A 12,241-nucleotide genomic window follows, 5' to 3' on the forward strand; every position below is an offset into this window, starting at 1 on the left:
CAAATTCATGATTCAGTCTTTTTTCTTCACAAATAGAACCGATGCTCCCTTGATGAAATGGTGGTCTAATAAATCCTTTATCAAACAATACTTTCAACTACACATTTTGCCCTTAAAGTTCAATAGTTGTCATGTGATATGGTGTCTTGGAAATTAAACTGGTAATCAAAACTAGATCTATAGTGAATTCAATCTGACAATCAGATGCTAAGCCAAGCACATCATTACGATATACATTAGCAATGTTTTGAACTACTAGAACATTGTCTAAACTGATATTAGGTTTATTGGCATCCACTATGTGACCAATATAACTAATACATTTAGATCATCTTATGGGCTGTGGTTTAACCTTTAAAATAACCATACTTTATGTGTTCCATCCATTTCAAAACTTGTTTCAACTATGTTGGGGACTGTCCCCATAACATTGGACTCTAATTTGTTATAAAAATAACTTTCCCTCCAAGTTCATCCTTTTTTTCCTTCCCCTCCCTATTACATAGAATATTTTATTCTCATGAATAACTATTTGATTTTTTAAAAAATATTTTTTTATTATTTGCGTAATAATTTGATAAGCTCCTTTGAGGCACAAGAAGGTTTGATATCTTTAGAGTATAGGTGTAAACTCTAAAGAAAAAAAATGGAAAAGAGAAAAATAAGAGAAACAACAAAAAATTCAATCATAATCCTTTTACTTATAATAGGAGGCTATTTATACTACTTGGGTGGACCAAATTTACAAGATGGACATGATTTATCTAACATCAACTTTAAAATAAAATAGATAGACCCAATCTACTGCAACTAAAATAAAAAAATAAACTATTGCTTATTAGATATTTATAGGCCAACTTCTTGTTATCAATATTCACTGTTTTGGATTTCTTCTTCTTTGTTATACTTTCATGATTGTCTGTTGATCCTTCATATTGGTAGTTGATTCTTCACAATTTGATGTCTAACATAACCATTTAACATGCTTTATCTTATTTCATACTAAATTATTCTTTTTTGAAACTAAGGCATCATTTGAGATGGCTTTCTTATTGTTTCTTAAAGCAACTTTCAAAAATTATTGCGCTCAAAATCTAATTTAAGAAGCATTAAGAAAGCTTATGCAGTGCATCTCCAAAAATCGGGCTTAGGAATCGCGTACCACACTCCAGTATTTATTTTCTATTATAGTTTCCACTACCAAGTAATTGCTTTCCTCATTTAGCTAAAATAGTATATGATAGTTTTTTACTTGTATGGAGTAAAGATAGAAACAGAGCAAAAGCTTATATATATAAGAAGGGAACAGAAGATAATATATCCAATTCTCATAATTCCCATTTTGTTTGTGCCTTTTATGCTTCCTTGTTCTTGATTGCAAGTACCTGGATACTCTTTGGTGCAATTAACATATCAAGTTGGTATCAGAGTAGCTCTTACTAGCAAAAGATACAATGGTAGACATTCTCGTAACACTCTTTGCGAAGACTAGAGCATCGAGGCCCTCTGGGTGGAACACACCAGAATAGTGAGGCAGCGGAAGATATCTTCGCCAATTTCTATGGATTCATCGTATAAAATTGACATAAGATGCAAACAAACATAGATTGAGGAATGGTGAACCCGATGGTGTGCCGTGTAGCACCAGTTATGTACAACCAATTCACAGAAACACAATCAGCCATGGCCTAGGACGGCAATGGGTCGGCCATATTCTGGAGCTGGTTGAATCGTGGGATGAGGTAGAACCCCCGTAACATTTCAATTATTCTGACTCCGATGATGGTGAAGGGGTGATGCAAAATCAACATAGACAACCGAACGATCATCATCATAGACCAAATGGTGAGTTTCATGTTAAGCATGATATTCCATTCTTCAATGACAAACTACACAGAGAATTTCCTAGATTGGGGGAGGGCGATCAAGGCCTTTTTCAAATATATGGAGATTCCTATTAAAAAGTAAGTCAAGTACGTCTCTTGTAGACTGAAGGGGGGAGCAAGCGCTTGGTGGCAGTAGCTTCTATGATCACGATGAAGGGAAGGAAAGGGAGGTGTTCGCAGTTGGTTTCGTATAAAACAGCTGCTGAGAGGCCATTATCTCCCTAGGATTTTGAACAAATACTGTATATACTATATCAACACTGTGTCCAGGGAAATTGTAGTGTTACAAACTACACTGAAGAATTCTACTGTCTTAGTGCGAGGAATAATCACAATGAGTCAGAAAATCAATTGGTGGCCCAATACATTAACGAATTGAGAGATAATATGCAAGAGAAAATAGAATTAAATTCTATATGGTCACTCTCTCAAGCTATCTATTTCGATTTGAAAGAAGAAATGTAGTTAGCATGGTAATCCCGCAGTCATTCCAGTCATTGGCACATTGCTGATCAATCCAGTGAGCAAAGGGCTATCCCGCAACCAGCATACAACATCAGGTTCCTCCTCTACCAGGACCGAATAGCAGCTTGCCTTTCGATCACAAACTTGTCAAACCCCGTCATGTAGGCAAGGAAAATCCATATTCGACGCCCTTCACTTACAAATATTTCAGGTGTTTTCAACCTAAGCACAAATCCAACAAACACCCATCACGGCCTTGAATTCAACTAGTCAAAGAGGAATGTGAGAGTGCTGATGCCCAGGATAATGAGGACCATGAAGCAAAGACTGAACAACTAGAGGAGGATGAAGGTGATATTGTCGTATGTGTGTTGGAGAGGTTACTATTGGATCCACGAAAACCTGTCAATTCTCAGAGGAATGCCATTTTCCGCAATCATTGTACCATTGAACAAAGGTATGTGATCTTCTTATTGACAATGGGTGTATTGAGAACATAATATCCCATTCACTTACTCAAGCTCTGCAATTGAAAAGAGAAAAGAATTCCCACCCTTACAAAATCAACTGGGTTGAGAAGGGTATGGAGATTTTAGTTACAGAAATGTGTTGGATTACATTTTCCAATAGAAAGCAATATATGTGTGAGGTGTTGTGTGATGTAATTGATATGAACATTGGCCACATTATACTAGGTCGACAGTGGTAGTATGATATAGGAGCAACTTATGATTACAGACACAATACATACTCCTTTGATTGGAAAGATAAGACAATTCGGCTATTACCTTTCTCGGCTGACTCCAAACATAGCCACAAAGAACCCAAAACGGCCCTTGATATTTTGGTTGGGCATGCTCTAATAATGGGTGACCATGTAGATGATGAAATTTTAGCCTTAATTGTTACAGACACCCAACCTGCCAAATCTACTGAAATAATGTCAGATTCTACCCAACACTTATTAAAGCAGTTTGATAATGTTTCTCCAACAAAGTTACTAGTCGTACTTCCTCCACTGCGAGATATTCAACATCAAATTGAATTAACAGCAGGGGCAATACTACCAAATCTCCCTCATTATAAAATGAGTCCCATAGAGCATAGCATCTGACACGAGATAATTGAGGAGCTTTTAGAGAAGCAACTCATACAATCGAGTCTAAGTCCGTGTGCAATCCAGGCCCTCTTGCTACCCAAGAAAGACCGCAAATGAAAGATGTGCATTGATAGTCATGCAATTAACAAGATTAAAATGAAGTATCGCCTTCCCATTTCCCGCATTGATGAAATTTTGGACAAGTTAGCTAGAGCAAGAATCTTCTAAAAATTAGATCTCAAAAGTAGATATCAAATCCGAGTCTGTCCTGGAGATGAATGGAAGACAGTTTTTAAAACACGTCAATGGTCATATGAATGGAGAGTAATGCCATTTGGCTTATGCAACACCCCTACGGCGCTCATGTGACTGATGAATGAGGTATTAAAACAACTTCGGGGAAAAATGTGTGGTCTATCTTAACGATATCCTTATTTTTAGCGCCTCATTAGAAGCACATTTATTTCATTTGATTGAAATTTTTCAAATTTTGAGGACTCATCGATAATAGCTTAACATCCCCAAATGTGAGTTTGCTATAACCAGAGTTTACTTGCTTGGTTTCATTGGGTTGGCTAAGGAGTGAAGGTCGACCCATGAAAAATTGCGGCCATCATGGAGTGGTCAACTCCAAAAACACTAGTTCATGTTTGCAGCTTCCACACACTTGCCAACTTCTATTGATGATTCATACGTGGATTCATCCTTATTATGGCACATATTACTGATTGCTTGAAGCAGAAGACCCTTACATGGATGGATGAACAGCAAAGAAGCTTCGACTGCAGCAAAACTGCCTTAAGCTCTGCTCCTGTATTAGCTTTACTTGACTTCGAGAAGCCATTTCAGGTCGACATCGATGCCTCTGCTGTCAGAATTGGTGTTGTCTTATCACAACTAGATAAGCTCATAGAATATTTCAATGAGAAACTAATTCCTCGCTGGCAAAAATGGACTGTGTATGAACAAGAATTATACGCCGTGGTAAGAGCTTTAAAACATTGGGAGCACTACTTACTTCATCAAAACTTTGTATTGTGCAATGATCACAAATCACTTCAGTTTATAAACAACCATAACATGGTCAGTCGACTGCATGCCTGTTTTCCAGGAATTCAAAGGTGTCAGTCAAAACACCGGATTGTACATGGCGTAACCTATACTGGATTTGATTTGGGAGGACATCAGCTTAAACTTTGTATTGGGGCTACCAAAAAAAAATGTGGCACTGACTCCATTCTAGTGGTAGTTGATCGATTTTCAAAGATGACACATTTCATAGCTTGCAGAAAGACATTTGACGTAATCGAAGTGGCTCGCTTATTCTTCAAAGAAATTGTTCATTTACACGGACTGCCTCATAGTATAACTTCAGACTGAGATGTAAAGTTCATTAGTCATTTTGGAGGGAATTATGGAGCCAACTGCACACTGAAATCAAGCTTAGCTCAACGTATCACCCACAAACAGATGGACAAATCAAGGTGGTTAAACGCACGCTGGCTAATATACTCCACTATTTAGTTCAAAATAGATCTAAACAATAGGAAGAGGTGCTCGGGCAAGCTGAGTTTGCCTATAGCTCTATGACAAATCGCTCAACCAACTGCTTCCCATTCAGCATTGTCCATACAAAGCCACCTAATCACCTTATAGATATTGTAGTTCTGCCAAAAATAAAGCATTACTCAGTTTACCGATCAACATAGTTCCATCATACATAAAGTGAAAGTTAAACTTATGGAGATTAATACTCAATTCAAAGACGCAAGAAAGTTTTCAAACCGAGAGACCTAGTTCTAATCAGGCTCTGCAATGAGCGCTTCCCAACAGGGCAATATTCAAAACTCGGTCCACACAAGATCCGAACAATTCCCATTGCCAAACGCATAAATGAAAATGCTTATGTAGTCGATTTATCACCCCACATTCACACATCTTCCACCTTAAATTCAGCTGACATTCATGCTTACCAACCACACGATGAACTCAATACCATCCAAAGTCGTGTTGTGACTTCTTCGATAGTAAGGGAGACCTGATGCAGCGCATCTCCATAAATCGGGCTCATCAAACACATTCCACAATCCACTATTATTTTCTATTCTAACCTTCACTACCTAGTAACTGCTTTTTTCTTTTAGCTAACATAGTATCGGATAGCTTTTTTACTTGTATTGAGTAAAGATAGAAACGGGAAAAAGTTGATATATATATATATATATAAACATAAGAAGGGAAGAGAAGATAATAAATCCAATTCTCAAAATTCCTATTTCGTTTGTGCTTTTTTTGCTTCATTGTTCTTGATTGCAGTTACTTGGATACTCTTTGGTACAGTTAACACATCAAAAGCCGTCCCAAACGAAGCCTAATATATCAATATTAATAAACTTCACACATGCAAAAGATGATCGTTTCACCTAAAACTTCTACGAATCCAAATATATGCATTAGTATCCCATGAATTAACATTCTTTTGTATTGAAGACATGAAGGCTATAATTCCACAGCATCACTTTCAATAAAGCATATAATAAAACTTCAACATCCTTATTAATCTAAGAATTGAATTTAGCATACCGAACAAGGAATACAGCAGTAGTCTCTCAAAAAGTACCTTCCTTGCCCTGCAACTTAACTTCACCATTACTTAAGCATGAAATGTTCTTTCTCCTTCTTCCTTTCCCTCTCCCAAGCCCTCTATCAAAGCAAAGGAAGCCCAGCCAAACAATCCAAGAAGCCTTCCAAGACAACAGCCATTTCCTATAAAACGCCCCTCCCTTCATTCCCATTGCATCCACGGCTTTGAAATTAGCCACCACTTTGTATTGATTCAAAGTTAAAGCTTCAAAAATGGCTGCCTCTCTTAGCTTCAAGAGATCCGATAGCATCGCCGACAGCATGCCAGAGGCCCTCAAGCAGAGCAGATACCAAATGAAGCGTTGCTTTGCAAGGTACTTCAACCACTTCATGCATCACATATCAAGTGTTCATGAACAAAAGTATCATTTCATCCATTACATTGTTGGTTGGTTAGGTACGTTTCCAAAGGAAAAAGACTGATGAAGAACCAGCAGCTGATGGAAGAGTTAGAGAAATCAATGGATGACAAGGTTGAAAAGAATAAGCTCATGGAAGGCTTACTTGGCTACATAATTTTCTCCACCCAGGTTGAATACTGTCTAAGGGTTCTTTATTTTTTCTTGAAAACTGAGCAGTAAAAACTGATATCTATAATGTTTTCTGTAATTTCAAAGGAAGCTGTGGTTCTCCCGCCATTTGTGGCGTTTGCAGTTCGGCCTCATCCTGGCATATGGGAATATGTCAAAGTGAACTCAGATGACTTATCCGTTGATGGAATAACAGCTGCCGACTACTTAAAGTTCAAAGAACTGATTTTTGATGAGAAATCGTACCAAATTTACATCAATGCTATTTATACTGTTATGTTTCGTTCCCTTTTAAACCCATCGAAATTGGGCTTCCGCAGGGCGAAGGATGATAATGCACTCGAGATAGATTTTGGAGCATTTGATCTATCAACGCCGCACCTGACATTGCCATCATCCATAGGAAATGGCACACAGTCCTTGGCAAGATTCTTATCCTCGAAGCTCAATGAAAGATCTGACAGCATGAAGCCATTGCTGGACTACTTGCTAGCTCTGAATTACCGTGGAGAAGTAAGAAACCAGATAACTGAGTTGGGTTGCAGTTGGTTGCCAAAGAATGCTAATGAAAATATTAATTGCAGAATCTCATGATCAATAGTACACTCAACACTGTCAACAAGCTTCAGACTGCGCTGCTTTTGGCGGAGGTGTTCGTTTCTGGTATTGCAAAGAATACACCATTTCAAAAGTTTGAGGAAAGGTGAATTATCTGAATATCTTCTTGAGTAATAGAAATGAAGTTAATAGATCCCTACATATATAGCTTCCTCTCCTTTGGTTGCAGATTTGAGGAGTGGGGATTAGAGAAAGGATGGGGCGATACTGCAGAGAGGGTAAAGGACACACTCAATTGTCTCTCAGAGGTGCTTCAGGCACCTGATCCACTAAACCTGGAGAAATTCTTTAGTAGGGTCCCTGCAGTATTCAACATTGTGATATTCTCGATTCATGGTTATTTTGGGCAAGCTGATGTACTTGGCTTGCCTGATACTGGTGGTCAGGTATAGAACTTTTGCTAGAATAAAATAGTGATGTGGTAGTCTCTCATAGTTTCCATTAAAGCTAAAGACTCTTGCTTTCTGACCTAGGTGGTATACATCTTAGACCAAGTTAGAGCCATTGAAGAAGACTTGCTTCTTAGGATTAAACAACAAGGATTATCTGTAAAACCACAGATCCTTGTGGTGACAAGACTGATACCTGAATCCCAGGGAACTAAATGCAATCTGGAGCTTGAGCCAATTCTCGACACAAAGCATTCTCATATTCTCCGTGTACCATTCAAGACAGAAACTGGTGTTCTAAAGAACTGGGTATCTCGATTCGATATATACCCTTATCTGGAGAGATATGCTGAAGTACGTTTTTTGTAAACAGTATCAAGCTTTTTCAGCCATTGCCGCACCCTCTTTTTTTTTTAGTATCTGTTGATGGATTCAATGAATGCGCATATGATTTTTGGTGGTCAGGATGCATGTGAGAAGATTCTTGACCACTTGGAAGGAAAACCAGATCTAATAATTGGAAACTACACGGATGGTAACTTGGTTGCCTCTCTCATGGCAAGTAAGCTTGGAATAACTCAGGTAATAAATGATGAATATTAAACAGTCATCATAAGTATTTTTTTTTCTAGTCATCATCAGTATTTTTTTGAGTAATGCTACATTCAATATGCACTGAGCTGTGGGCAAGCTGCATTCGAGCCTATGAACTACCATACTAACAAAAAATAACAATTATGATTATCGTTTCAGTCAAAAGAAGAAAGCTAAATTCGATGCAAAGACTTTAATCTACTTCACCTTTTTTCAAAAACTCTCTATCCCTCAAATCATTCTATTTTAAATTATAAAAGCCAATTCAAAGAAATTTTACATGCATGACAACAAAAAAAATTATATTGACAAATATATCTATCAATGTACTTGAATATATTTATATATAAAAAAAAATATAGCTTGTTTATAAGTTAACCTATTGGTTATTGTTACAAACTGTTTAGGATAAACAAGTTAATTTGGAAAAGAAAGTCTGTTTGAGGAATGGAGCGTTATTCTTTTTACTTGTTTAAACACTGTTGCAATCTCTCAATTGCTTAATTGCACAAACAATTATCTGAGATGACCTTTCACAACTAGGGAACAATTGCACATGCTTTAGAGAAAACCAAGTATGAAGATTCAGACATCAAATGGAAGGAATTAGACCAAAAGTATCACTTCTCATGTCAATTCACCGCCGACATGATTGCTATGAATTCTGCTGATTTCATTATCACAAGCACTTACCAAGAAATCGCAGGAAGGTTTGTTGAAATGATATTTATTTATCATCAGTTGTCCATGACTAAATGAGTATGATCAAAAACAAAAAATCTCTACTCTTGCAGTAAAGACAGACCAGGCCAATATGAGAGCCATTATGCATTTACTCTTCCTGGACTATCTCGATTCGTTGCAGGCATTAATGTATTTAATCCCAAGTTCAACATAGCATCCCCAGGAGCAGACCAATCAGTCTATTTCCCGCACACACAGAAGCAAAAACGCTTGACGAACTTCCATCCAGCTATTGAGGAACTTTTATATAGCCAAGTGGAAAATGATGAGCATATGTAAGCCCTTCGCTGAAAAACCTGCCGTTAAATCTTAATTTTTTTTTCTAATAATACGTTGCTGCATGGATGCAGTGGATATCTGACAGATAGCAAGAAACCAATCATTTTCTCAATGGCAAGACTTGACACCGTGAAGAACATAAGTGGATTGACTGAGTGGTATGGTAAGAACAAGAGATTAAGGGAACTTGCAAACCTTGTTGTGGTTGCAGGCTTGCTAGACACCTCAAAGTCCAAGGATAGAGAAGAGATAAATGAGATACAGAAGATGCATTCCTTGATTGAGAAGTACAAACTGAAGGGTCAGTTCAGATGGATAGCAGCACAGACTGACCGGTACAGAAACAGTGAGCTATATCGTTGTATTGCAGATAGCAGAGGAGTTTTTGTGCAGGTTTGGTCAATTCTAAATTTTTTTGTTTAAACACATCTGTATCCTAACAGAGTTTAAGTAAAATCTAATCGTGCAATAAGTTATGAAATGTGTCAGCCTGCTCTTTATGAAGCATTTGGGCTCACAGTCATAGAAGCAATGAACTGTGGTCTACCAACCTTTGCAACAAACCAGGGAGGCCCTGCCGAGATAATAATTGATGGTGTTTCTGGATTCCACATCAATCCGAATAATGGAGAAGAAGCAAGCAATAAAATAGCAGATTTCTTTGAGAAATGCAAAGCGGATAGCAGCTACTGGCACAAGTACTCCACAGCGGGACTTGTAAGAATATATGAAAGGTAGCATTTTGAAACTCAATAACATAGCGATATGTGAGACATCTCATGAAGAATTTGTTGACAGCTACACCTGGAAGATATATGCCAATAAAGCACTAAATATGGGATCCATATATGGCTTCTGGAAACAGTTGAACAAGGAAGAGAAGCAAGCTAAACAAAGATACATCCAAATGTTCTACAGTCTCCACTTCAGAAATTTGGTTAGCTGATATCTCTCCAATGCTTAGCTAAACTAAGAATTACTTAATTTATCACAAAATTGTGGAACAATTCTTGTGTTGCAGGTAAGAATGATGCAGTCATCAAGCACAGTAGCATCCCAACAGGAAAGCACCATGCAGCAGCAGATAGTCAAGGTGAACCGCCAGGCTCAACGACAGCCACCACCTCAGAGGCAAGTGTGCGCACTCCTTAGAGTATTGCAAGCAATAACCTACCTATTCTATAGCATTCTGGAAAAACTTTACAGACTTGTACTAAGGCTAACAAGAGGAAGAAGATAATAACAGTTCCTTGTTGCAATGCTAACAGGAAGGCAGAGTCAAGGATACAAAGGTGAGATATCTTAAAGGATTTAGCATCATTCACATCAAGAAGGCAGACCGACACCTGACGTCATTGTTTGCATATGTTTTTTTATACATATGTTAGAAATATTAGCATGCAATCATAGGTTGTAAAAGAGTTAATTCTCAATGCCACGTGGTTCAGGGCCATAACAGATTTCTTCCAGAAGAAGGCGCCACCAACCAAAGCCAACAGGACATAAATTATAAAGCAGATGAAGAGACAATAATTTCTACCCTGTGATTCTACAAAAGTATATAGTATGTGGTATTTTTCTATTGTTTTTCGCTTGATTTGATTTGTAAATGAAATAATAAATTTGTTAAACACATTGTTATTATTTTAATAACAAAATGGGTATTCTTTTCTTTTCCTTTTTTTAGATTAAATATAAGATTTTTAACATATAGATTAGATTTGATATAATAATTGTGTTTAATCAGACTTGTTTTCGCCTAAAAAAGAATAACTAACCTAGATTGATTGGAATTAACAAAAAAACTATAGAGAAGTACCTTATAATTCAATGAAAATATCTTCTATCTTAAAGAATTTAGTTGAAGAAATCCTAAAAAAAAATTCTTTTATGAGCTAAGAAAATATCATTTTCGATTTCTACAACATGAAACCAATCAGTATGCTAAATAGAGAGCTTTCCGGCCATACATAACGATGTTGGAAATTACAAGGTTGTATCGATTGTTTTAGTAGAATTAATGCTTTATGGATTGATCTGTTAGCAAATGAGAAATTATTAGATTCAGATGATATATTGCATGAAATATACCTCCAACTATTTATTTCACGTGATTGGCGGACCGTATCTCCGCACCTAATAATTTTTCCTTCCAAGAAACTATGTTTGTCTTCTGCTACTTGACAATGTTCAATAGCTATAGCTGAAACACCTCTGATCCACAGAAAAAAAATAATAAGAAAGTTAAAGTCTCTTTTCTAATCTTAATTGGCATCATTAAACAAAGAAAATATTGGGTCAGTATAACTTGACGAATTTTCATCATAATGAATTTCAAATTCAATAAATTTATTTTAAATTAATAAAAAATAAATTTTAATTAATTATTTATATGATACACTCATCTCATAATCAAAGCAATAACTTCGAATCCAACCTGACAAATTTATATCATAACATCCAGTTACAAATTTTTTCCAAAAAATAAGCCAACAGAAACCAGACAGGCAGCAGCAGCTACTACTCTTTTCAGCAACCAATAAACTCAACAACATGGAGCTTATAACAGGAACTATTCCCAAATTAAAAGAAAAAAAAATCAAAATTCGGGGAAAAACCGACGTCAAGGTTTACATTTTCAGGATTTCAGGAAGAATACAATTCAATATTTAAATCTCAACCAATTACAATACGAAACCATGAGCACACAAGGCCAATACTTCATGTTAGAACTTCAACGCACAAATTAAAAATCAAGGTAAAGATTTTCAATAAGAAAGAATAGCAACACTTTGATGTAAAAAACCGTGGGCGAATCCACAGTTATAAGATCCCGCTTATCAAACCTATTGATGATACTTGAACCCTTTCATAGGTTACCGACGCATGTGCTCTGCTAGGGTTTTGTTTCCCCCGTGCCGCCCCCGTCTCCTTTAGTTTTCTCTGCTTCTGATTGCTCTCGCCATCACTGCTCTGACATTTTCTTCTCTGTGA

The 12,241-nt window shown here is 36.9% G+C and overlaps 1 protein-coding gene across 1 annotated transcript; it reads left to right on the forward strand.

Moving 5' to 3' along the window:
- Positions 1-6,490: 6,490 nt before the first annotated feature.
- LOC110111733 (sucrose synthase 7) lies at positions 6,491-12,031 on the forward strand. The gene is made up of 11 exons (XM_028696364.1): positions 6,491-6,623; positions 6,711-7,136; positions 7,208-7,326; positions 7,411-7,627; positions 7,715-7,984; positions 8,096-8,212; positions 8,768-8,934; positions 9,019-9,243; positions 9,319-9,640; positions 9,737-9,981; positions 10,046-12,031. Exons 1-11 carry the CDS (start codon positions 6,516-6,518, stop codon positions 10,191-10,193), a joined length of 2,364 nt encoding a protein of 787 aa, XP_028552197.1. The 5' UTR covers positions 6,491-6,515; the 3' UTR covers positions 10,194-12,031.
- The last annotated feature ends 210 nt before the right edge of the window (positions 12,032-12,241 follow it).

This window comes from Dendrobium catenatum, unplaced genomic scaffold (assembly GCF_001605985.2).
Source record: "Dendrobium catenatum unplaced genomic scaffold, ASM160598v2 fragScaff_scaffold_737, whole genome shotgun sequence".
Classification (NCBI taxonomy): Eukaryota; Viridiplantae; Streptophyta; class Magnoliopsida; order Asparagales; family Orchidaceae; genus Dendrobium; species Dendrobium catenatum.

Coding starts and splice junctions, on each gene's coding strand:
- LOC110111733 (XM_028696364.1), top strand. CDS start 6,516: ATGAAGAACCAGCAGCTGATGGAAGAGTTAGAGAAATCAATGGATGAC. Junction 7,137..7,207: donor CTCTGAATTACCGTGGAGAA/GTAAGAAACCAG, acceptor TATTAATTGCAG/AATCTCATGATCAATAGTAC. Junction 9,641..9,736: donor GCAGAGGAGTTTTTGTGCAG/GTTTGGTCAATT, acceptor GAAATGTGTCAG/CCTGCTCTTTATGAAGCATT.